We start from the raw sequence: 27,088 nt of genomic DNA, 5'->3' as shown, positions 1-27,088 counted from the left end.
ATATTTTATTGGTAAACTAATGATCGAAGTTAGACATAAAAATATGAAGCGGTGTTGTATAAAAAGACGGAGAGAGTAATTGTGAATGGAGGTAGTACCAAATATACATTGTATGAAAATATATTTCGTGGTTAATCTAATGATAAAGATTTAGTATTCTAAATTTTCATATTTTTTCTGAAAACTTGTCAAAGTTTATATAGTTTGACCTTAAAATAGCCTGCAACTATTGTGGGATGGAGGAAATATATTATAAGCATTCACTAGTAAAAAAATATTTTGCAAAATGTTTGTGGGGCCATGGCCCCCATAGCCCATGCTACACACAAACTACACACCAATCGGGTCAAATCTTCAACGTACAGGCATAGCGACTTGTAAGATTAGAAGGCGCAGAGGACAAGTGATACCTTGCAACCTGTTAACTGTGTGTGCTGTGCAGCTAATGTCTTCGCGTTCATACTACATAACGATGGGTTGACCAGCCGGTCCAGGCTGATGGTTACAGAGGAAATTCCCGGCTCTGACCGTCGCTTTCATCCGCAACTTGCATGAAACTTCGCACGCTTGATCCAGATAACGAATAATACACTACCATTACATGATTAATTAGAGCATCTACAATTAAATTAGGCAGATTTGGCCCCTCAAACACGCGCGAACGCGCCCATGCAACGTCGTTCAAGTTACATAGATCAACAGACGGACATAGGCAAGCACAATATATTGGCCAAAAGATCACGAATGGATGTTCAAAAGACCACCAAAATTCACATGAACAACGGACAATCTCGAACTACATCTAATACTTGAAATTAAATTAAAGAAAGCGAATATTCACCACTTCCGGGGCGGCCCTTTCCTCTTCCAGTCGCCGGTGCAGCTGTAGCCGTCGGCGACTGGTGGAGGGTCGTCTGATTCGTCGGACGGGGAGCTGTTGTCGTCGTCGAAGGAGGAGACAATGATGAGGCCCTTGAGGCACTGGACGACCCGGTCCTGCTGGCGCTTGAACTTCGCTAGCCGAGTCGCCTTCATCGCCTTCTCCTTGGCCTCGCGTTTGGACTGCTCGATGGCAAGCCGGAGAGCCTTGCATTCTTCCAGCGGAGCCGCCGAGCGTCTGTCTCCGCCGTCGTAAGCGATCGGCGGTAGTCGTCGGGCTCCGCCGGTAACCCGTGGCGGCGGCGGAAAGAGCTCTCCGCGCGCGTCCCTCTCCCTTGCCCGCTGCCTCTTGCGGCGGGCAGCGCGCACTTCGGACTTCGGCGTGCGCGACCGGGTTAGCTGGGCGGGCACACACCCATTGCCGCTTGCGTTGGGGAGCAGCAGTCGACGGGGCAAAGGACGGCGTGGGGGAGACGCGGACTGCGCAGGCTGCGCGGAGCCAAACGTGGGCTAGGAGGAGCCAGTGCCGATGTCCTTGCTGCGCCGGCGGGGGAGAGGCGAGGTGGCATATCCGGAACTGCCACCCGAGTACACCTTGGATCTCTCAAGGGCAATGCAGAGGGCCAGCTCCTCGTCAGAGTCGGAGGAGGAGCGGCTGCCGACGCTCAACATGGTCGCCGGAGTCATCGGAAGGAATCGAATCGAAGAAATCGACAGGAAGAAGAAGAGACGAATCAAGAGTGGGCTGAGATAGAGTTTCTGGATTGGGGATATTTGCGGGGATGGAGTGGGGTCGGGGTGGGCCGTTGGGCTGACTTATCGGATGCGCCTCATATTCACCCTATATTTAGGCTGGATATGAGGGGCGTCGGACAGGCCAGATGTTTGAGGCCCGTTTGAGGCGTCTGGCTGGCCATATTTTTATGATCGATCAATGTCCGGATGTTTGAGACAGGTTTGAGATGCCCATGACTGCATGTTTTGTCGAGCTGCCGACTGTCCACGTTCGACTGGATAACGTGATCTTTTTTGAGCTCAAGGTCTACGCGGCGTCACATGCTCCCGTTTTTCCTGAACAAGAAAGGCAGCAGCGCGACGTCACTTGATTCTCTCTTCTGACAAGTCAACACGATACGCGTATGCGTGCGCTGGGAGTGGGACCCGCAGGGCCTTCGTTGGACGCACGTACTCCCTCCGGTCTTTTTACTTTGCACACTGAATTTGCCGAAAGTCAAACTTTGTTAAGTTTGATCAAATTTATATTAGAAATTATTAGCATCTATAATATCTAATAAATATAATATGAAAATATATTTCAAGATGAATCTAATGATATTGGTGTTGTTATGTGAATGTCTATAATTTTTTATATAAACTTGGTTAAAGTTGGATGAGATTAATTTCGGACAAACCTAATATGCAGAGTAAAAAGGACCAGAGGGAGTAATTGGGTCAAATCGTCAACTCGATGGTAGTAGCTATCATCAAGCTGATGGATGGCTTGCGGGGTCTGCATTGCTCCGTCATTACGCCAACGGCGTATGGACACATGACAAGTTGACCATGTTGCCTCGTTAATTAACTGAATACACAATGGATTATGTAGACACCACGTTATGCTTACGGCTCCCATGCATGCGACAAAATGGGAGAGGAGAGGATGAGAAGGATGGGCCATAGTGGGGCGTTGAGTTTTATCTCAATCTGTGCGACGAGGAACTCAATTCGGAGCCAGAAGCAGGAACTTCGACAGTGAAGCGCACGCAGGAGGAGGGATCCGCCTGCTGATTTGGTCAGAGCTCAAGGATGGAGGAGTCAGCAAATGTGTGCCACTGGCCCACTGCCACGCGCCTTTACGGGTTTATAATAATATTCAAAGTCAAGTAAACCCCCTCTCTGCTCGCTCGCTGTCAGCAGAAACTGCCTCTTCTCCTTCCGAGTGTTTGAGGCCGGACAAGTGCTTAGGTGCGAAGCAAAATTCAAACTCCTCCGGGTGTTGGATGAGAGATCAAAAAAATGCAACGCATGCAGCTTCACCACCCAAGCTAAAGCTAGGGTGGTGATCTTTGTTGCCGTAGCGATCGCGTACGGATGCAACCGCGGACAATTCTTTTACCATCATCTGCTTGACTCCTGGCGCCACTCCCTGTTTGCTAGCAACCGTCGTATACATATATATATATTGTTCCATGCGCTTGGTCTCTTGTGTTTTTGGAGCGGGGTGGGTGTGGATGGATATTCACACGCAAGTCTTTCAGATCTGTACTCGCACCAAGGAATCCTCGTCACCCTTTGAAAGCCACATGCATGCATGCATGCATGCATGTATCGGCTAGAAATATTTTTCTCGCGCGCGTACATGATAGACCTAGACCCGCGCAACACCAGAATCAGAAAGAGAGATATTTCGGACCAAGCATAATTTAGCTGACAGTGCATATATCGAACAAAGAGGAGCCCCCTTGTCTGAATAGATTGGTGCCGCCTTGTGAAGTTTTTATTTATTTTTGTTTTAATATTTTTTGGCGAGGGTCGCCCTGTCAAGTTGTGAACAGCTTGAATGAGCGCCTGCCAGTTGCCGCATCATTCACACGAAATCCCCGAAGAATCCGGCTCTCTTTTCTAGCTAGTCTCCGTCACATGGCATGACCTGCTACTGCTAGCTAATCCAAATATATGTATTCTACCACATGTATGTATATTAAGAGAGAATCACCCTGATAATACAGAGGGATCAGTTGGATGATTCGGCCAGTTAATTAGTCAAGTATTCTTTTCGCGATCAATACTTAAGTGGGCATGCCGGTCGCATCATCACATGTAGTTGCTAGCTTGAATTGCATGATTGATCGGTCCACCTGCCAGGTTTAGGGTTGTCAAACAGCTATACATATCTGGGGTCAACTTTGTTAGTAATCAAGTACTCCCTCTGTCCCATAATATAAGAATGTTTTTTAAATTGTTTTAGCTTAAAAAACGTTTTTATATTATGGGACGGAGGGAGTATATTATCTCGGGGTCAAAAAAAAGTATATTATCTCGTTTATGGAGCACACAAATTAAGTATTCCCCGGTCACCTTTTTTATTTTCGTTGGATTAACTAAATGTATCACTTGGCACATGGAATGGCAAGGAAACTAGGGTCTTAGGGAAATACCAGGCAACTCATAATAGCACAACCGTTGCAATAAACATAAAAGAGGACTTGTACAAAGATAAAGTTCTGACATTTTTTACATCAACTATAGCATTGGTGCGATACTCAGTGATTTTTACTTTGAGCGGACGCATAATACCTCATCAGCACATGGATTTGCAGACTTCTTGTTGTTGGACATGCATCTCGAAGTCATGGGCGGATCCAGTGTGGGCCACAAACATTTTGCAAAATTTTATTTTACTAATGGATGCTTATAATATATTTCCTCCATCTCACAATAGTCGTAGGTCATTTTAAAGTCAAACTATATAAACTTTGACAAGTTTCAGAAAAATGTGAAAAATTAGAATACTAAATCTTTGTCATCAGATTCATCACGAAATATATTTTCATACAATGTATATTTGGTACTACCTCCATTCACAATTACTCTCTCTGTCTTTTTATACAACACCGTTTCATATTTTTATGTCTAACTTTGATCATTAATTTACCAAGAAAATATGAGTTATGTGCCACAAAAAGTATATCATTGGATGCACATTTCAAGAAACTTTGCGATGATATATTCCTAATGACATAGAACCCATATTTTGTTGACTAAAGTTGCAAGTCAAAATTTGACACGAAAAATAGAGTGACATTGTATACAAAAATAGAGAAAGTATAACATGCTTGAGATATTTCAATGGGTGAATTCCGTATATGCCACTCAAAACTTGCTCGTATCCGCATATGCCATTGGAAATTTCCCTCTGTTAAATATGCCACCGAAAATTTGCACCGCGTACATATATGCCACTATGGCCAGTTTGACCGTTAGTTGACTGTCAAGTGGAAGGTGAAAAGACGATTTTGCCCCTGGGCGTTCTTGTGCACTGCAGCACCAACTTTATCGATCCAGTACTGTAGCGTTCGATGCACTGCGCAGAATACTTTTGCGTCCAGTACTGGAGCAACTAGTGCAGCGGGCGACGTACTGTAGTAACAATTACTGTAGCGCATGATATTTTTAAAAATGTGTCCTTCTATATTGCGTACAATTTTTACTAATATTGTTTTTTGAAAGTGAAGAATTACTGCGATGGAGCCTGTGTTGCCAACAATTTTTTTTTAAGTGAACAAAATTTGGAAAAAGTGGGTGGCACAGTTTTAAAAAAAATCGCGTGCTACAGTAATTGTTGCTACAGCAGGCCCCGTTCCATATTGCGAACATTTTTTTAAAGTGAACAAAATTTGAAAAAAGTGGGCGGTACGGATATTCACATTTTTTTAAAAAGTGGGCGCTACAGTGCATCAGACGCTGCAGTGTCGCTCTGTTGCTACAGTGTAGGTCAAGGGCAAAATTGTCTTTTCACTTTCCACTTGACGGTCAACTAACGGTCAAACTGGCCATAGTGGCATATCTGTACGCGGTGCAAATTTTTGGTGGCATATTTGATAGAGGGAAATTGCCAATGGCAGATGGGGGTACGGGCAAGTTTTGAGTGGCATATACGGAATTCACCCTATTTCAATATGGACTACTTACAAACTGAAATGAGTGAACAATCACACTAAAACACGTGCCATTAAAAAAACTATGAAGTTGTTTCTCCGCTTCATCGGAGCTATATGTTAGACTGGGAAGGGGGGGGGGGGCATTGCCCCCGGCTATAAACAACTTTCCGAATAAATTATTGTTGGAGGGTCAAGATATGTAATTTTTAGCTTTTGAACGTTAAACAGTCATATTCTGTCTTGCCCCATGACAGCTTTTGTCTAGCTCCGCCACTACGGGTGGCCAAGGTGCCTAGAAGCGCGTATAGTCATGCCCTAGAGATTAGCCGGTGTTCAACGAACGTCGTTAATAAATCCCTATATCGTGCTTCGTGTAATGATTGGTTCTTGATAAATGGGTATGCATCTCGGAGTATTTTTAACATATGCTAATTAAGCATGGCTCTTATGATGATCAGTGCACGATGCTGAGGTGACGTGCAGCCGAAAAGGCTACTTTGGCTGTGCGTCCATCCAATTTGCTTTCTCCTTTTCCTTTTTGAACCCCAGAGCTACATTTTTCCAAAATGTTTGGGTCGTAAAGTGAAAGGAATATTCTACCCTCACCGGTTGTTGGGCGTGCCTGAATCTAAGTCAGGCCCACCATAGGCGAGGAGGGTGGAGAGAGACCTGCTGATATCCCACCAGGAATCTCACTTTCTGTAGCCTTTTGCATGGATTTAGCTGAAGCAGAAAAGGTCGTACTAGATGGCTAGATGCTAGTAGTACGTGACATTCATTGTACTATGATGAATCAATCTCACAAACAGGGTCACATGATGTTTAATACTAGTACCCTGCATAATCAGCTGCAAAGTTCACTACCACAATAGTTTAAACCATTTGGACACGGTATAGCTAAGAGAGATAGACTACACTATTCCCCTATTGTAAAATTCCCCTATTGCAATGTTTTCTCTTTTGTAAAATTCTTCAATCTATTCATAAATAGTCGTCGTGGTATATCTGTGGATTGCAAACCGGCAAAGGGTTTGCTTTATGACCAATTTCTAACGCTTTAGTTCCTCCTCCGCAAGAAACGACCCCAGACTCTCCTCCGCCTCCTCTTCCTATCGGCTCCACCATGTCTCCGATGACCTTTGAGCCACGGAGGTGCCGAGAACCTCGCCCCCTCCCCCCGTGCCGGCGGCAGGGACCCCGCTCTCAATTTTGTTAGGTTTAGCGTCTTGGTTGGACTTTGCGGCAACGATTTTTCTCAATAACAACAATGTCTCTCACATTAGATCCCCGTTCCGATGGTGCGTGTAGCGTCATCGAAGGGTGTGTGGAGCGTATTTCTTTCAAATCTCATGGGATTCAGTCAGTGTTGGCCTTCAGTGGATATGTACGGATTTGGTCTTCGTTCGTCTTCGTTTGAGTGTTTATATGTCTGTACGATCTACGACTCTCTTCGTTGGCGATGTTTGCTACTATGGTGTGCTTTTCATATCGGGCCTTAGCACGATGACTCTCCAAATGTCATATTGTCATCTTGCTATTGCAATGCTCTGTTTTCTTGTAACTTACTACTTTGAGATGCATGCTGAATAGCGGTTTTAGAGTGGAGTATTAGTTGTAGATGCAGTTGGATAATGGACTACACATCATGGATGTAATGTGTATATGAGATTATACCATGAATGATCATAGTCATAAATATAAGTATTTTAATTTAATCGCTGGCCAACTATAATTTGTTTACCACACTACTTTGCTATGCTTGTGAGAGATGTCACTAGTGAATCCATAGCCCCTGGGTCTATTCTCTATTACCGAAATCTTCATTACAATTACTATTCTTTGATGTACCATTTTACCTTTTTATCAACATTATTATCCCGTGCAATATAACCTTTTAACTAGCAAGACAAGAAGCTTGACAACTTTCTTGACATGTTGGGGACAAGTTTGTGTTGTGTCTTGTGTGCAGGTACCAGTGGCTTTGTTTGCTGGGAGAAATCCTTCTTGTTTGATAAACCTTGGTTCTCTACCAAGGGAAATACTTATTGCTAGGTTACATCACCTTTATGTTGGGGAACGTAGCATAAATTCAAAATTTTCCTACGTGTCACCAAGATCAATCTATGGAGTCATCTAGCAATGAGGGAGGAGTGGATCTACATACCCTTGTAGATCGCGCGCGGAAGCGTTCAAGAGAACGGGGTTGATGGAGTCGTACTCGTCGTGATCCAAATCACCGATGATCCTAGCGCCGAACGGACGGCACCTCCGCGTTCAACACACGTACAGAGCAACGACGTCTCCTCCTTCTTGATCCAGCAAGGAGGGAGGAGAGGTTGATGGAGATCCAACAGCACGACGGCGTGGTGGTGGAAGTAGCGGGATTCCAACAGGGCTTCGCCAAGCGCTGCGGGAGGAGGGAGATGTGTCATGGGAGGGAGAGGGAGGCGCCAGGGCTCAGGTATGGTTGCCCTCCCTTCCCCCCACTATATATAGGGCCAAGGGAGAGGGGGGGCGCAGCCTTGGCCCTTCCTCCAAGGAAGGGTGCGGCCAGGGAGGAGTCCCTCCTCCCCAAGGCACCTCGGAGGTGCCTTCCCCCTTTAGGACTCTTCCTTTCCCTCTTCTCTTGGCGCATGGGCCTCTTGGGGCTGGTGCCCTTGGCCCATATAGGCCAAGGCGCACCCCCTACAGCCCATGTGGACCCCCGGGGCAGGTGGCCCCACCCGGTGGACCCCCGGGAACCTTCCGGTGGTCCCAGTACAATACCGGTGACCCCGAAACTTGTCCCGATGGCCGAAATAGCACTTTCTATATATAATTCTTTACCTCCGGACCATTCCGGAACTCCTCGTGACGTCCGGGATCTCATCCGGGACTCCGAACAACTTTCGGGTTACCGCATACTAATATCTCTATAACCCTAGCATCACCGAACCTTAAGTGTGTAGACCCTACGGGTTCGGGAGACATGCAGACATGACCGAGACGTTCTCCGGTCAATAACCAACAGCGGGATCTGGATACCCATGTTGGCTCCCACATGTTCCACGATGATCTCATCGGATTAACCACGATGTCAAGGACTTAATCAATCCCGTATACAATTCCCTTTGTCTATCGGTACGACACTTGCCCGAGATTCGATCGTCGGTATCCCGATACCTTGTTCAATCTCGTTACCGGCAAGTCTCTTTACTCGTTCCGTAACACATCATCCCGTGATCAACTCCTTGATCACATTGTGCACATTATGATGATGTCCTACCGAGTGGGCCCAGAGATACCTCTCCATTTACACGGAGTGACAAATCCCAGTCTCGATTCGTGCCAACCCAACAGACACTTTCGGAGATACCTGTAGTGTACCTTTATAGCCACCCAGTTACGTTGTGACGTTTGGCACACCCAAAGCACTCCTACGGTATCCGGCAGTTGCACAATCTCATGGTCTAAGAAAATGATACTTGACATTAGAAAAGCTTTAGCATACGAACTACACGATCTAGTGCTATGCTTAGGATTGGGTCTTTTCCATCACATCATTCTCCTAATGATGTGATCCCGTTATCAACGACATCCAATGTCCATGGTCAGGAAACCGTAACCATCTATTGATCAACGAGCTAGTCAACTAGAGGCTTACTAGGGACATGGTGTTGTCTATGTATCCACACATGTATCTGAGTTTCCTATCAATACAATTCTAGCATGGATAATAAACGATTATCATGAACAAGGAAATATAATAATAGCTAATTTATTATTGCATCTAGGGCATATTTCCAACAGTCTCCCACTTGCACTAGAGTCAATAATCCAGTTCACATCGATATGTGATTAACACTCAAGGTCACATCCCCATGTGACTATCACCCAAAGAGTTTACTAGAGTCAATAATCTAGTTCACATTACCATGTGATTAACACTCGATGAGTTCTGGGTTTGATCATGTTATGCTTGTGAGAGATGTTATAGTCAACGGGTCTGAATCTTTCAGATCTGTATGTACTTCGCAAATCTCTATGTCATCTTGTAGATGCAGCTACTACGCTATATTTGGAGCCATTTCAAATAACTGTTCTACATGGAGCTATTCTAAATTGTTGCTCCATTATACGTATCCGTATCTCTACTCAGAGCTATCCGGATAGGTGTTAAGCTTGCATCGACGTAACTCTTTACGTCGAACTCTTTATCACCTCCATAACCGAGAAACATATCCTTATTCCTCTAAGGATAATTTAGACTGCTATCTGGTGATCTACTCCTAGATTACCTTTGTACCCTCTTGCCAGATATGTGGCAAGGCACACATCAGGTGCGGTACTCAGCATGGCATACTATAGAGCCTATGTCTTAAGCATAGGGGACGACCTTCGTCCTTTCTCTCTATTCTGCCGTGGTCGAGCTTTAAGTCTTAACTTCATACCTTACAACTCAGGCAAGAACTCCTTCTTTGACTGATCCATCTTGAACACTTTCAAGATCATGTCAAGGTATGTGCTCATTTGAAAGTACCATTAAGCGTTTTGATCTATCCTTATAGATCTTGATGCTCAATGTTCAAGTAGCTTAATCCAGGCTTTCCATTGAAAAACACTTTCCAAATAACCCTATATGCTTTTCAGAAATTCTACGTCATTTCTGATCAACAATATGTCAACAACATACACTCATCAGAAATTCTATAGTGCTCCCACTCACCTTTTTGGAAATACAAGTTTCTCATAAACTTTGTATACACCCAAAATCTTTGATCATCTCATCAAAGCGTACATTCCAACTCCGAGATGCTTACTCCAGTCCTTAGAAGGATAGCTGGAGCTTTGCATACTTATTAGCATCTTTCAGGATTGACAAAACCTTCCGGTTGTATCACATACAACCTTTCCTCAAGAAAATCGTCGAGGAAACAATGTTTTGACATCCTATCTGCAAGATTTCATAAATAATGCAGTAATCGCTAATATAATTCCAGCAGACTCTTAGCATCGCTACGAGTGAGAAAGTCTCACCGTAGTCAACTCCTTGAACTTGTCGGAAACTTCTTAACGACAAGTCGAGCTTTCTTAATGGTAACATTTACCATCATTGTCCGTCTTCCTTTTAAAATCCATCTGCACTCAACAGCCTCACGACCATCGAGCTGTTCTGTCAAAGTCTACACTTTGTTTTCATACATGGATCCTCTCTCGGATTTTATGGCCTCGAGCCATTTATCGGAATCCGGGCCCACCATCGCTTCTCCACAGCTCGTAGGTTCATTGTTGTCTAGCAACATGACTTCCAAGACAGGATTACGTACCACTCTGAAGTAGTACGCATCCTTGTCATCCCACGAGGTTTGGTAGTGACTTGATCTGAAGTTTCATGATCACTATCATAAGCTTCCACTTCAATTGGTGTATGTGCCACAGGAACAACTTCCTGTGCCCTGCCACACACTAGTTGAAGAGACGGTTCAATAACCTCATCAAGTCTCCACCATCCTCCCACTCAATTCTTTCGAGAGAAACTTTTCCTCGAGAAAAGACCCGATTACAGAAACAATCCCTTATTGCTTTCGGATCTGAGACAGGAGGTATACCCAACTGTTTTTGGGTGTCCTATGAAGATGCATTTATCCGCTTTGGGTTCGAGCTTATCAGCCTGAAACTTTTTCACATAAGCGTTGCAGCCCCAAACTTTTAAGAAATGACAGCTTAGGTTTCCCTAAACCATAGTTCATACGGTGTCATCTCATCGGAATTACGTGGTGCCCTATTTAAAGTGAATGTGGTTGTCTCTAATGCCTAACCCATAAACTATTGTGGTAATTCGATAAGAGACATCATGGTATGCATCATATCCAATAGGGTGCAGTTATGATGTTTGGACACACCATCACACTATGGTGTTCCAGGCTGTATTAGTTGTGAAACAATTTCCACAATGTCTCAATTTTGTGCCAAACTCGTAATTCAGATATTCATCTCTATGATCATATCATAGATATTTTATCCTCTTGTCACGACGATCTTTCAACTTCACCTTGAAATTACTTGAACCTTTCAATAATTCAGACTCGTGATTCATCAAGTAAATATACTCAACATCTACTCAAATCATCTGTGAAGCAAGAACATAACAATATCCACTACATGCCTCAGCACTCATTGGACTGCACACATCAAAATGTATTACTTCCAACAAGTTGCTTTCTAGTTCCATTTTACTGAAAAACGAGGCTTTCAGTCATCTTGCCCATGTGGTATGATTTGCATGTCTCAAGTGATTCAAAATCAAGTGAGTCCAAACGATCCATCTGTATAGAGTTTCTTCATGCATATCTACCAACAAACATGGTTCGCATGTCTCAATCCTTTCAAAAATGAGTGAGTCCAAAGATCCATCAACATGGAGCTTCTTCATGCGTTTTATACCGATATGACTTAAGTGGCAGTGCCACAAGTAGGTGGTACTATCATTACTATATTTTGGCATGAACATGTGTATCACTACGATCGAGATTCAATAAACCATTCATTTCAGGTGTAAGACCATTTGAAGGTATTATTCAAATAAACAGAGTAACCATTATTCTCTTTAAATGAATAACCATATTGCGATAGACATAATCCAATCATGTCTATGCTCAACGCAAACACCTAATAACAATTATTTAGGTTTTAATACCAATCTCGATGGTAGAGGGAGCGTGCGATGCTTGATCATATCAACATTGGAAACACTTCCAACACATATCGTCAGCTCACCTTTAGTTAGTCTCCGTTTATTCCATAGCTATTATTTCGAGTTACTAACACTTAGCAACTGAACCGGTATCTAATACCCTGGTGCTACTAGGAGTACTAGTAAAGTACACATTAACACAATGTATATCCAATATACTTCTATCGACCTTGCCAGCCTTCTCATCTACCAAGTATCTAGGGTAATTCTGCTCCAGTGGTTGTTCCCCTTATTACATAAGCACTTAGTCTCGGGTTTGGGTTCAATCTTGGGTTTCTTCACTAGAGCAGCAGCTGAATTGCCGTTTCATGAAGTATCCCTTCTTGCCCTTGCCCTTCTTGAAACCAGTGGTTTCACCAACCATCAACAATTGATGCTCCTTCTTGATTTCTACTTTTGTGGTGTCAAACATCGCGAATATCTCAAGGATCATCATATATGTCCCTGATATATCATAGTTCATCACGAAGCTCAAGCAGCTTGGTGGTAATGACTTCGGAGAAACATCACTGTCTCATCTGGAAGATCAACTCCCACTCGATTCAAATGATTGATGTACTCAGACAATCTGAGCACAAGCTCAACAATTGAGCTTTTCTCCCTTAGTTTGCAGGCTAAGAAAATCGTCGGAGGTCTTATACCTCTTGACGTGGGCACGAGCCTGATATTCCAATTTCAGCCCTCGAAACATCTCATATGTTCCGCGACATTTCAAAACGTCTTCGGTGCCTCAACTCTAAACCGTTTAACTGAACTATCACGTAGTTATCAAAACGTGTATGTCAGATGTTCGCAACATCCACAGACGACGTTCGAGGTTCAGCACACTGAGCGGTGCATTAAGGACATAAGCCTTCTATGAAGCAATGAGGACAATCCTCGGTTTACGGACCTAGTCCGCATAATTGCTACTATCAACTTTCAACTAAATTTTCTCTAGGAACATATCTAAACAGTAGAACTGAAGCGCAAGCTACGACATAATTTGCAAAGATCTTTTGACTATGTTCAGGATAATTAAGTTCATCTTATGAACTCCCACTCAGATAGACATCCCTCTAGTCATCTAAGTGATTACATGATCCGAGTCAACTAGGTCGTGTCCGATCATCACGTGAGACAGACTAGTCAACATCGGTGAACATCTTCATGTTGATCGTATCTACCATACGACTCATGCTCGACCTTTCGGTCTTCTGTGTTCCGAGGCCATGTCTGTACACATGCTAGGCTCGTCAAGTCAACCTAAGTGTTTCGCGTGTGTAAATCTGTCTTACACCCATTGTATGTGAACGTTAGAATCTAACACCCGATCGTCACATGGTGCTTCGAAACAACGAACTGTCGCAACGGTGCACAGTTAGGGGGAACACTTTCTTGAAATTATTATGAGGGATCATCTTATTTACTACCGTCGTTCTAAGTAAACAAGATGCATAAACATGATAAACATCACATGCAATCAAATAGTGACATGATATGGCCATCATCACTTTGCTCCTCTTGATCTCCATCTTCGGGGCTCCATGATCATCATCGTCACCGGCATGACACCATGATCTCCATCATCATGATCTCCATCATCGTGTCTTCTTGAAGTTGTCTCGTCATCTATTACTTCTACTACTACAGCTAACGGTTAGCAATAAAGTAAAGTAATTACATGACGTTTATGTTGACACGCAGGTCATAAATAAATTAAGATAACTCCTATGGCTCCTGCCGGTTGTCATACTCATCGACATGCAAGTCGTGATTCCTATTACAAGAACATGATCAATCTCATACATCACATATATCATTCATCACATTATTTTGGCCATATCACATCACATAGCATACCCTGCAAAAACAAGTTAGACGTCCTCTAATTGTTGTTTGCATGTTTTACATGGATGCTATGGGTTTCTAGCAAGAACGTTTCTTACCTACGCAAAAACCACAACGTGATATGCCAATTGCTATTTACCCTTCATAAGGACCCTTTTCATCGAATCCGATCCGGATCCGACTAAAGTGGGAGAGACAGACACCCGCTAGCCACCTTATGCAACTAGTGCATGTCAGTCGGTGGAACCAGTCTCACGTAAGAGTACGTGTAAGGTCGGTCCGGGCCGCTTCATCCCACAATGCCACCGAATCAAGATTGGACTAGTAACGGTAAGCATATTGAACAAAATCAACGCCCACAACTACTTTGTGTTCTACTCGTGCATAGAAACTACGCATAGACCTAGCTCTGTACCACTGTTGGGGAACGTAGCATTCAAAATTTTCCTACGTGTCACCAAGATCATCTATGGAGTCATCTAGCAACGAGGGAGGAGTGGATCTACATACCCTTGTAGATCGCGCGCGGAAGCGTTCAAGAGAACGGGGTTGATGGAGTCGTACTCGTCGTGATCCAAATCACCGATGATCCTAGCGCCGAACGGACGGCACCTCCGCGTTCAACTCAACACACGTACGGAGCAGCGACGTCTCCTCCTTCTTGATCCAGCAAGGGGGGAGGAGAGGTTTATGGAGATCCAACAGCACGACGGCGTGGTGGTGGAAGTAGCGGGATTCCAACAGGGCTTCGCCAAGCGCTGCGGGAGGAGGGAGATGTGTCATGGGAGGGAGAGGGAGGCGCCAGGGCTCAGGTATGGTTTCCCTTCCTTCCCCCCACTATATATAGGGCCAAGGGAGAGGGGGGGGGGCGCAGCCTTGGCCCTTCCTCCAAGGAAGGGTGCGGCCAGGGAGGAGTCCCTTCTCCCCAAGGCACCTCGGAGGTGCCTTCCCCCTTTAGGACTCTTCCTTTCCCTCTTCTCTTGGCGCATGGGCCTCTTGGGGCTGGTGCCCTTGGCCCATATAGGCCAAGGCGCACCTCCTACAGCCCATGTGGCCCCCCGGGGCAGGTGGCCCCACCCGGTGGACCCCCGGGACCCTTCCGGTGGTCCCGGTACAATACCGGTGACCCCGAAACTTGTCCCGGTGGCCAAAATAGCACTTTCTATATATAATTCTTTACCTCCGGACCATTCCGGAACTCCTCGTGACGTTCGGGATCTCATCCGGGACTCCGAACAACTTTCGGGTTACCGCATACTAATATCTCTATAACCCTAGCGTCACCGAACCTTAAGTGTGTAGACCCTACGGGTTCGGGAGACATGCAGACATGACCGAGAAGACTCTCCGGTTAATAACCAACAACGGGATCTGGATACCCATGTTGGCTCCCACATGTTCCATGATGATCTCATCGGATGAACCACGATGTCAAGGACTTAATCAATCCCGTATACAATTCCCTTTGTCTAGCGGTACGATACTTGCCCGAGATTCGATCGTCGGTATCCCGATACCTTGTTCAATCTCGTTACCGGCAAGTATCTTTACTCGTTTCGTAACACATCATCCCGTGATCAACTCCTTGATCACATTGTGCACATTATGATGATGTCCTACCGAGTGGGCCCAGAGATACCTCTCCGTTTACACGGAGTGACAAATCCCAGTCTCGATTCGTGCCAACCCAACAGACACTTTCGGAGATACCTGTAGTGTACCTTTATAGCCACCCAGTTACGTTGTGACGTTTGGCACACCCAAAGCACTCCTACGGTATCCGGGAGTTGCACAATCTCATGGTCTAAGGAAATGATACTTGACATTAGAAAAGCTTTAGCATACGAACTACACGATCTAGTGCTATGCTTAGGATTGGGTCTTGTCCATCACATCATTCTCCTAATGATGTGATCCCGTTATCAACGACATCCAATGTCCATGGTCAGGAAACCGTAACCATCTATTGATCAACGAGCTAGTCAACTAGAGGCTTACTAGGGACATGGTGTTGTCTATGTATCCACACATGTATCTGAGTTTCCTATCAATACAATTCTAGCATGGATAATAAACGATTATCATGAACAAGGAAATATAATAATAACTAATTTATTATTGCCTCTAGGGCATATTTCCAACACTTTACACTTGGGGGTTACCCCAACCACTCTTACAAGAGAGCAAGCAGGAGCCACTGCTACCTCACCTTCCTAAGTAGAACATGAATTCTATCCAAACTAAGAAAACACCTACAAACATAGCAGGAGCCCTCCCTTATGTTTCTGGCTGGGCAATGAGCCCTTGTGTATGCACTTAAAATCCTTGTATGTGTTGGCCACTGACACCGATGTATCAGTGGTTGATGTCGTGAGCTCTTCGCCGCCGGCCATCTATTTAGTAGAGAGCTCTCGCTGGTAGAATGGATCTGTTGGGCGGAGCTTTGCGAGAGTCTTATTAGTGTCTCATTGTCCGTTGACTCAGATTTGCTCTCATGGAAGCTCACGCCCTCGTGTCAGTTATCGGTTAAATCCTTATATGCTAAGTTCTCGCAAGGTCCGGTGCTCAACATAGTTAGGGGACTGTGAAAAGGTAGTTTACCCCTTAAAATGGTTTTTTCTTTGGCAAACTTTTCGTAACTGCCTTCCCACGTCTATCGACGTGGTGAAAAAGCATGGCCCCATCAATGGAGCCTTCTCGGTGTGCGTGTCATGGAAGACACAAACCATTTCTTTCCGCTGTCACCTTGCTCGTTTCGCATGGAGTGCGGTGCGTGAGGCCTCGGGCCATCTGTGGAACCTGACCTCTGTGGCTGATTTGCTGGATATTCTTAGGGCCCAACACGGTTGCAGCCGTAGGATCATGTGGTGCTACGTCGAGACGCTGTGGTTGGGCCTTTGAACGGCCAGAAACAAAATCATCATCGAGTCCATCTTACGTACCCTCGCACCCGGCTGATTGCATCTTTAAAAGTCACCTCTTTCTGCAGCAGTGGACTCCATCGGGGAAACATCGGGACATTGAAGCTATGCAGGTCGCGATGGAAAAGCTTCGGAAGACCGGAACATCCAAGTCATTGCGTGCCAACCCTAGGAGAAGTCTTTGATCTCTCGTGCCTTTCGTGTTGAGCCTTCGTGCTTGTTATGTTGGTCTTGGCCTTGTAAGATCTGAATTATCCCATGGTTTGTTGAACTATGTTGTCACTTTGCGTAGTTTGTGGACTTTATTAATTTAAAACCGGGTGCTCCTTGTGTTTTCGTTCTAAAGATGTATGTAAGGGAGTACCTATTCATCATTTACCCGATTTTTTCCGCATTAGTCACTTTTAATTGCAGCCGTCGGATAAGGAATGAGTGACCAAATATCTTTTTTTTTACAAAAAAACTATAAGGGAGGGCCTGAACGAAATATGCCCTAGAGGCAATAATATAGTTGCTATTTATATTTCATTATATCATGATAAATGTTTATTATTCATGTTAGAATTGTATTAACCGAAAACTTAGTACATGTGTGAATACATAGACAAACAGAGTGTCCCTAGTATGCCTCTACTTGACTAGCTCGTTAATAAAAGATGGTTAAGTTTCCTAGCCATGGACATGTGTTGTCATTTGATGAATGTGATCACATCATTAGATAATGATGTGATGGACTAGACCCATCCGTTAGCTTAGCACTATGATCGTTTATTTGATTGCTATTGCTTTCTTCATGACTTATACGTGTTCCTATGACTATGAGATTATGCAACTCTCGAATACCGGAGGAACACTTAGTGTGCTATCAAACATCACAACGCAACTGGGTGATTATAAAGATGCTCTATAGGTGTCTCCAATGGTGTTTGTTGAGTTGGCATAGATCAAGATTAGGATTTGTCACTCCGATTGTCGGAGAGGTATCCCTGGGCCCTCTCGGTAATGCACATCACTATAAGCCTTGCAAGCAATGTGACTAATGAGTTAGTTGCAGGATGATGCATTACAGAACGAGTAAAGAGACTTGCCGGTGACGAGATTGAACTAGGTATGATGATACCGACGATCGAATCTCGGGCAAGTAACATACCGATGACAAAGGGAACAACGTATATTGTCATGCGGTTTGACTGATAAAGATCTTCGTAGAATATGTGGGAGCCAATATGAGCATCCAGGTTCCGTTATTGGTTATTGATCGGAGATGAGTCTCAGTTACATAGTTCTCGAACCCGTAGGGTCTGCACACTTAATGTTTAATAACGATTTGTATTATGAGTTATGTGATTTGATGACCGAAGTTTGTTCGGAGTCCCGGATGAGAACACGGACATGACGAGGAGTCTCAAAATGGCCGAGACGTAAAGATCGATATATTGGAAGGCTTTATTTGGACATCGGAAAGGTTTTGAGTGGTTCGGGTATTTTTCGGAGTACCGAAGAGTTACGGAAATTCGCCGGGGGAAGTATTGGGCCTTCATGGGCCTTAGTGGAAAGGAGACAAGGGCCACAAGGGGAGGCCACGCCCCCCCCCATGGGCTGGTCCGGATTGGACTAGGGAGGGGGCAGCGCCCCCCTCTTTCCTTCTCCCTCTCCTCTTCTTCCTTCTTCTCCTACTTGGACTGGGAAAGGGAAAACCTACTCCTACTAGGAGTAGGAATCCCCCTTTGGGCGCGCCCCTTGTGACCGGACCTCCTCCTCCTCCCCTCCTTTATATACGGGGGAGGGGGCACCCCATAGACACACAAGTTGACAATTGTCTTAGCCGTGTGCGGTGCCCCTTCACAGATTTCCAGCTCGGTCATATCTTTGTAGTGCTTAGGCGAAGCCCTGCGTCGGTAACTTCATCATCACCATCATCACGCCGTCGTGCTGAAGAAACTCTCCTTCGGCCTCAACTGGATCAAGAGTACGAGGGATGTCACCGAGTTGAACGTGTGCTGATCGCGGAGGTGCCGTGCGTTCGGTACTTGATCGGTTGGATCGCGAAGACGTTCGACTACATCAACTGCGTTACTCAATGCTTCCGCTTTCGGTCTACGAGGGTACGTAGACACACTCTCCCCTCTCATTGCTATGCATCTCCTAGATAGATCTTGCATGATCGTAGATTTTTTTTTGAAATACCGCATTCCCCAACAGGGCCCTATAGCACAATTGGTGCACCAACCCTCCCCTTTATTTTTTTTGCAAGTACCATTCCTTGACCTAGGTGGGTGGAAAGAAATCAAATCCTTTCCATCACTAGGCTCTGCCTTACTCTACAAATCTCATTCTTCCTCCTCCAACCGTTCCATGTTCATCTTTTTCCTCACGTAGCCGTCAGCCAACCCAGCCCTAACCGCCTATCTCTGATCCCCACAGCCGGCGGCTACCGATGGGTTGCCACCCGCCCTCCATCCTGTCTAAGCCCTGCCCCAATGAACAGCTCCCCCACCCCCCGGCCCCGCCCCAGTTAAGTTTCTTACTCACTTCCGTCGACTATCGCCAGCTCTCACTTGTACACGGCTCAGCCTCGCCGTGGCCGACACTCCTCACGTCGTTCCCGCCTTCAGCCCCGTGCTGCCTAGAAGTGACCGACGCATGAAATTTTTGTAGGTATCTGACATTAGCAAAACATGATATGTAAAGCATGTAAATCACACACGTATGGCTTTTGACACGTGGCCTCCAACCATAGAGTGCTTCAACAAGAAAGGGGAAGGCCGAGAAGTCATCGTAGAGGACACAACGGTCGATAACAACAAACATTTTACTAGACTAGAGGCTAAAATTCACAAGAGGGGACAAAAAGTGACCTCAGGTAATAAATTTGATAACGGGAGGACATCCCCTTTGCTGTAGGTGCACTCTGAAGCACATCCATAGTGAAATTACCGACTGAATTGCAGAGTGGAATCTGGTCCCTCGGAGGCGGATCAAGTGGCAGATGGATTTACAAAGCCATTGCAGGTTCGACAACTACAAACTTTCAAGAACAATCTCAATCTTGACACATTTAGATTGAAGGGGATGTTAAATGATGTAACTGTAGTTGTAACGTGACATATGTCACGATGGTGTTAACATGTGTCGTGCGTTGTAATCTTAGGCAGGTTGTTGTTAGTTAAAGATCCTCATATTGTATAGTCTTGGATGAGGGTCAAGCCACACAACAACCTGTGCTAATTGTATTCTCGTTCTCCCTATTTAACACGCACGTGTCCCTGCACAGATGCATACACTTCCAATCTTCTTTTCTTTCAACCTTGAGTAATAAGTTTGATAACCGGAGGACGTCCTCTTGCTCTAGGTGCACTCTCAATCACACCCATGGTGAAATTTCCGAGTGAATTGCAGAGTGGAATCTGGTCCCTCGGAGGTGGAGCAATGCATATATACGTAGCAAGTAATTATGCCGGATTCCACGAGACAAAAAAAGGCGGGAATATGATGACAACCCAATGCATATATGTGTTTGTATATTCCTTGTTTTATCGTTAGAGACAACAAGTAGGCGTGATGGATTTAACCAAGCGTCCACTCATAAAAAGTGTGCAGAGTAGGCACGGCAATCTGATGGACCCAATCGTATGGTTTTCTAGGAGTGGTTTCAACAGTTTTGTAATGTAATATAAAGGGAAAAGGAATTAATCGATGGGAAGAAGCCGGCCGTGCATTTCACTCTCAACAGCTCCATCGAATTGTTTTGTTTAATCCCGCGCCTACATACATGCATACATACGCGTACAGCTGGTGGTTGAACAGCTGTGTACACACATTTGGCTGTGGTCATTCAGTCCAAATGGCCGATGGAGGTGAAAGGAAAATGTACTCGACGAATCACGTGGGTCACAGCTCGCTCCGATATGTTTCTTGTTGTAAACTTTCACGCTGCGCCAAATGCTTGGACATGACGAGGAGGAGGAATATGTCGTGTTTTGATGGACCTTGGAGCACCCCCAGTGCTCTGCCGCTTCATGTTACGTGCCCCCGTCTTTCCCAAAGACCCCGTTCCTTGGTTTTCATGTGCCATTCGTTGAGTTCCTCAGGCTCAGTACAAACTCCCATTTGTCTTAAAATTCTTGTTTTAAATTTGTTTAAATACGGATGTATCTAACACTAAAACGTAACTAGATACATCTGTATTTAAACAAATCTAAGATAATAATTTTGGGACGGATGAAGTATTTGTCTGCTTGACGAAAAAAGAAAAAGTAAAACCGACCGAGCGGAGCCTGGCTGATTCATGTAGGCCGTAGAAGCCAGATCTGACGGCGAGGGCGCAGCCAGCAGCCACACGCTGGGCCAGGGGATCTTAAACTGGCAGAGTTGCTGCGGGGAGTCAACGGTCAACCCAGCCGCGATATCTGCGCCCGCGCGTTCACAGCGTATCCGGAACTCCGCGCGCTCCCTGCTGCTCTGCTATGCTCTATAAATTACAGACAGGCCCCGACGCTCTCAACATCTCTTTCGCTCCCCCTCTCTCTCTGTGTACATCCTCCTCTCACACATCTCCCTCTGCTACTCTCCATTGCTCAAGACAAGGCCGGCCGGCAGAACATGGGGACGCAGGCAGCGGAGAACTTCGAACCGCCGGCCAAGGTACGTTCGTGCTCCTGCTCAGCAATTAATCTCCCTCTCTCGCTGTTAAGAAAATTACAGTCGCAAATCATCTTGCTAATCAACTGAAAAGAAGATACCCAGTAAAAGTTTTAGATAGATAGATACTAGATAGAAAGAGAGAGAGAATCAAGAATCTGAGTTGGTGCGAGAAGCATGGAGCTAGCTTCAGAGGTGGACATGACGTGAAATGGATAAACCCGGACGAAAAGGCAAAAAGCGGCTTCTTGGATGCGTTTCCATGGGGGAGGATCCCCTTCCGTCTCCCCGCCGGCAGCTCGTGCCACACCGACCAGACAAAAAACCAACCGGATGGGAGATGGCCCCGCCGAGCCAGTTCGTAGCTACGCACCGGTACCCTACCAGTTCGTCTTCCGCACGTGAAAACAAGAGAAGCCCGCCTCGCACCTTCACACTCTTGATTTTGCCCTACTACTTTCTGGCTCGGCTCCCCTTTTCTCGCTCTCTAGAAGATGCAGCCCTATGCATCATGCCCGTCCACAGTAGGCTCTCTAGAATTTGGCGATTAAAGTATCTAGACAGTTTGCATCATGCCCGTCATATGATCGGTGTGATTTGCGGTGCTTTGCATTAACTGCCCAATTCTGCCTTCTCTCTCCCCCGTTCTCTGAAAATTGGTTCTGGCCCTCTGGAGTGCCCTTGTGCTGTAATTTTGACTCGGCTAGAGCAAATTTCGACTCAGACATCACATGAAACAAAAATAAGAATGAAAAAGTCTCTTGTTGTCTCTCTCGCATGGCCCGCCCACCTTCTCTCGACTGTGAAGTATGAACGATCCCTCTCCTTTTTCAGTACTTTGTCCTATGTTTCGCCTTAGCGTCCAAAACCAGGAAGAATACTCCACAATTTGTACTAGTTTACAAGAGTCTTCATGCCGCAATTTGCACTAGATGATCCTTGGAACCTCAAAGGACGCATAAAGGTCCCTACCTGTTTATTACCACCGTGAAATTTTACTGAGAGAATATTACTCTACGTACTCAGTCAGGATAGCACTACCCATGTTTCGAAATATAAGACGTTTTTACCGTTCAATTTAAACTGCAAAAACGTCTTATAAACAGAGGGTGTAGCATTTTCATAGCAATTTTGTGGGAAACCCACCGAGAGAATGGATGTCTCTCCCGGCAGAATTTTCATATTCCGACAGAACATAATTATTTCAAAAGTTCCGGAAGCCACTGCCACCTTTGTACACATGGTTACTAAAACTTGTTCTGAATCAATTACAGTAACAAAATTGCCCTTTTTCACCTTATTTCAAAAAAATGCAAATTTAAATATATTTTTCAAAAAGGAAGGTTACACATCCGTCCCTGTATCCTGGGACGTATGCAACCAATTTATACGTATTAATAAAGATGCTAGACGAGTAGACAAAAACATCGCTTACAAGTAGGATTAGTATATTCTGTTGTACTACTACTAGTATCACGTTGCTGTACATTGGAATAGCCGTTGGCATTTTGGCAGCTGCTGCCACGAGATTGCATCACAGCTAACAAGGGGTCAAGCCAGATGAATTAGACACATAATCCAGCAGATTAGCTTTGTCACGTTCTCCAATGACAATATGTTAATTATAGATTAGATGTGTCAGGAGTAAGATAACTAGGATAGTAACAACTGGCACTGCTACTTGAAAGGTTTTTTTTTTTTTTTTTTTTGAGAAATCACTTGCAAGCTGCTGCCACTTGGTGTACATAAAGAGGCCCGATCTTGTTTCAACTTTCAACCGCAGCTTTGAAATCACAGCCTGGTTTGATTGGCTTCTTCGATTCAAAACTACATAAACAAGTGTGTTACGTTGTCATGTGAACGTGCTTGACAAAATAAATAGATTATCTTTGCCATGAGGTGGCCGTGACAATTAAGCATCATGAGTTTGACTTTGGCGACTACTTGAGTGGCCATGTGACAAGTCAACTGCCGAGAAGAAACGGAATCTCTAAGCACTCCATTTTACCTACAAAATTCAAAGACGTCCCGTCACTGGGTTGAAACTTTCTGGCCGATTTGCTGTCCCTTTCTTTCACTGCTCCTTAAGACGAAAGCCATGGAAATGCAAGAAGGTTTCAACAGATTAGAGAAAGTAGATTATGTGGTACACAATTCAGATATGGATATGTGGTTCCTACTTTTTGATAGATTTTTCACTCAGTAGGATTTTTGTAGAGGTTTTGTGCATGGTTCATGTCTAACAAGCATGGCGATTACTTGATCGCAGGATGTCAGGACGGATGAGCAGAAGAAGATCGACGACTGGCTCCCTATCACGTCGTCGAGGAACGCCAAGTGGTGGTACTCGGCCTTCCACAATGTCACCGCCATGGTGGGCGCGGGAGTGCTCAGCCTCCCCTACGCCATGTCCGAGCTCGGCTGGTACGCCATCCACCATTCAATGGATTCACCACCTTCTTCATCATGATCTTCGCAGTGTATAACTTTTGTTTGTTGGTTGGTTCCACAGGGGCCCTGGCATCGCGGTGCTGATCATCTCGTGGGTGATCACGCTCTACACGCTGTGGCAGATGGTGGAGATGCACGAGATGGTGCCCGGGAAGCGGTTCGACCGGTACCACGAGCTCGGGCAGCACGCCTTCGGCGACAAGCTGGGGCTCTGGATCGTGGTGCCGCAGCAGCTGATCGTGGAGGTGGGCGTGAACATCGTGTACATGGTCACCGGCGGGAGGTCGCTCAAGAAGTTCCACGACGTGATCTGCGACGGCAAGTGCAAGGACATCAAGCTCACCTTCTTCATCATGATCTTCGCGTCCGTGCACTTCGTCCTCTCGCAGCTGCCCAACTTCAACTCCATCTCCGGCGTGTCCCTGGCCGCCGCCGTCATGTCGCTGTCCTACTCGACCATCGCGTGGGGCGCGTCGGTGGACAAGGGCAAGATGGTGAACGTGGACTACAACCTCCGCGCCACCACGACGCCGGGGAAGGTGTTCGGCTTCTTCGGGGCGCTGGGCGAGGTGGCGTTCGCGTACGCCGGCCACAACGTGGTGCTGGAGATCCAGGCCACCATCCCGTCCACGCCGGAGAAGCCGTCCAAGAAGCCCATGTGGAAGGGCGTGGTGGTGGCCTACATCGTCGTCGCGCTCTGCTACTTCCCCGTCGCCCTCATCGGCTACTGGGCCTTCGGCAACAGCGTCGACGACAACATCCTCATCACCCTCAACAAGCCCACCTGGCTCATCGCCATGGCCAACATGATGGTTGTCATCCATGTCATCGGAAGCTACCAGGTATACACACACACATTTTCCAACAATTCTTTTTGCTATCCGTATATACAAGCTCTAGCATATGCCTGAAACTGAATCCTAATGGACGGCGCCGCCATGTTGTAGATTTACGCGATGCCGGTGTTCGACATGATCGAGACGGTGCTGGTGAAGAAGCTCAAGTTCCCTCCCGGCCTCACACTCCGCTTGATTGCCCGGAGCCTCTATGTTGGTAGGGCCTCCTCATCTTCTTCAGACTTAAATAAGGCTCTCATATCACCCAAAAGACGAAAATAACACTGAACGAATAGGACTGACGAGATTCCATCTGTTTGCAGCGTTCACCATGTTCGTCGCCATCACCTTCCCTTTCTTCGGTGGGCTGCTCGGCTTCTTCGGCGGGTTCGCCTTTGCGCCGACGACATACTTCGTAAGCATTTCTCTCATCCACTCCACTTGAGTTAATCACAGGAATCGGTAAAATTCAGAGTTGCTAATCTAAGTCAACACCTGTTATTCCTGCAGCTCCCCTGCGTCATGTGGCTCGCCATCTACAAGCCCAAAAGATTCAGCCTCTCATGGTTCACCAACTGGGTAAGCTATCTATCTGTAGTTATATATATGCCTCTCCTTGGTCAATCTCAACTCCGGCCTAATTTTTGTGTGTGTGTGTGTTGTGCCATGATCTTCAGGTCTGCATCGTCCTTGGGGTGTGCCTGATGATCCTGTCGCCAATCGGAGGGCTCAGACAGATCATCTTGGATTCCAAGACATACAAATTCTACTCATAGACCACTTCTACGACGCATTTTGTCTTGTGGAAACTGCCAAGAGATCATTTACGATGTCTACTATAAACTCTCTTGTCTTGCAAAGGAAAAAAGAAAAGAAGGGGAAGATCATAGCACCACGGACTGTTACAGATGGGACGGTAGATGCATATGGTCAGAGAAAACTTGGTTTAGTCAAAGCAAAAGGGTTGTGTTTGTGGTTAATCATGTGTACGTAATATATATGTTGTGTGGATTTGACTCTGTGCTGTAGGATCGACGATCTTTTTTTCTGCTCAAACTTGCATGGATGAACATGGCTTCGCTTTCGTGTGCAGATGAGAGGATCGACTGTTCTTTTCTACACTTTTTTGTGTGTATGCTACTGCCTTCCAATTAAAAGAAACAGATGGTTCTTTAAGAGAACAAGACTACTAACCATAAGTTTTTTTTATTTAATAAAACACACTTGGACGTGGCTAGCGAGCGCTCGGGCGCCTGCTGGTATGATCCAGCGCTCTTACCATATATAGAAAATGCAACCGGTCCCTCCGCACGCGCTTCCAAAAAAGGAAGCACCCTGGTCCTTTGCCACCATCTCCTCCCACGTGATCCTGTTAAATTAGCCTAGATCTTGTCGTCACGTGCATTTGTTGGGGTTCAAAAATTCTTAAAAGTCATAACTTTTGATTCGAGCGTCGAAATTCAGTTCCGTTTTCACCGTTGAGTTTCTCACGGCGAGTTCTTCAAAACTAGATCCCATATGAATAGGTTTCGTCAAACTCTTTTTTGGGCAACTTTGGATGCGATGGAGGCAACTATAATGCTATACGGAAGCAACTTCTTTTTTTATCCTAGTAGACTGTGTATTAGGTTGGTTTGCATAAAAATGAGAAAAAACACAAAACATCAGACCCCTTTGGTGCTATATACAAAACAACTTCGCTGGACTATGTGTATCCGTGAATTTTGCTAACATTACCCCAACTTGCCTATCACGGCTACTCAGTTGTCTATTGTTTGATGGTTAGTTGCCTACGGTTGATGTTCAGTTGCCTATAAATACTATAAATTACCTAACATTGACGCCTAGTTACCTGATATTGGTAATTACTTGCTTATCATTGTTGCCCAGTTGCCTAACTTTGTAGAAATAGTTGCCTACAATATTGTGAAGTGGTTTATCATTATTTTTCTAAGTTGCCTACAAATACTTTGAAGTTGCCTCGATTCACCACCAAGTTTCCTACCATAACTAGCAATAGCAGACAAAACGAGTATCAATGGTAGATGACATTGTAATATTATAGGCAATGTAGAAACAGCGACTTACGAACATGAACAATAGAAAACTTAGAAGTATCGGTGGGGAAGTTAGGAG

General features: G+C 45.4%; 1 protein-coding gene across 1 annotated transcript; it reads left to right on the top strand.

The window, feature by feature from the left end:
• The first annotated feature begins 21,511 nt into the window (after nt 1-21,511).
• LOC125520706 (lysine histidine transporter 2-like) lies at nt 21,512-26,044 on the top strand. The gene is made up of 7 exons (XM_048685691.1): nt 21,512-21,668; nt 23,935-24,089; nt 24,178-24,958; nt 25,064-25,169; nt 25,276-25,367; nt 25,463-25,531; nt 25,630-26,044. Exons 1-7 carry the CDS (start codon nt 21,627-21,629, stop codon nt 25,726-25,728), a joined length of 1,344 nt encoding a protein of 447 aa, XP_048541648.1. The 5' UTR covers nt 21,512-21,626; the 3' UTR covers nt 25,729-26,044.
• Nucleotides 26,045-27,088: the final 1,044 nt, after the last annotated feature.

The sequence above is a fragment of the Triticum urartu genome, chromosome 7 (genome assembly GCF_003073215.2).
Source record: "Triticum urartu cultivar G1812 chromosome 7, Tu2.1, whole genome shotgun sequence".
NCBI lineage: Eukaryota > Viridiplantae > Streptophyta > Magnoliopsida > Poales > Poaceae > Triticum > Triticum urartu.
This window is presented reverse-complemented; position numbering and strand designations above follow the sequence as displayed.

What these genes read in the sequence shown, in the direction of transcription:
- LOC125520706 (XM_048685691.1), top strand. Translation starts at nt 21,627, where the DNA reads ATGGGGACGCAGGCAGCGGAGAACTTCGAACCGCCGGCCAAG. An exon ending in TGCCCGGAGCCTCTATGTTG is followed by an intron (nt 25,170 to 25,275) that starts GTAGGGCCTCCT and finishes ATCTGTTTGCAG; the next exon opens with CGTTCACCATGTTCGTCGCC. An exon ending in TTGCGCCGACGACATACTTC is followed by an intron (nt 25,368 to 25,462) that starts GTAAGCATTTCT and finishes TTATTCCTGCAG; the next exon opens with CTCCCCTGCGTCATGTGGCT.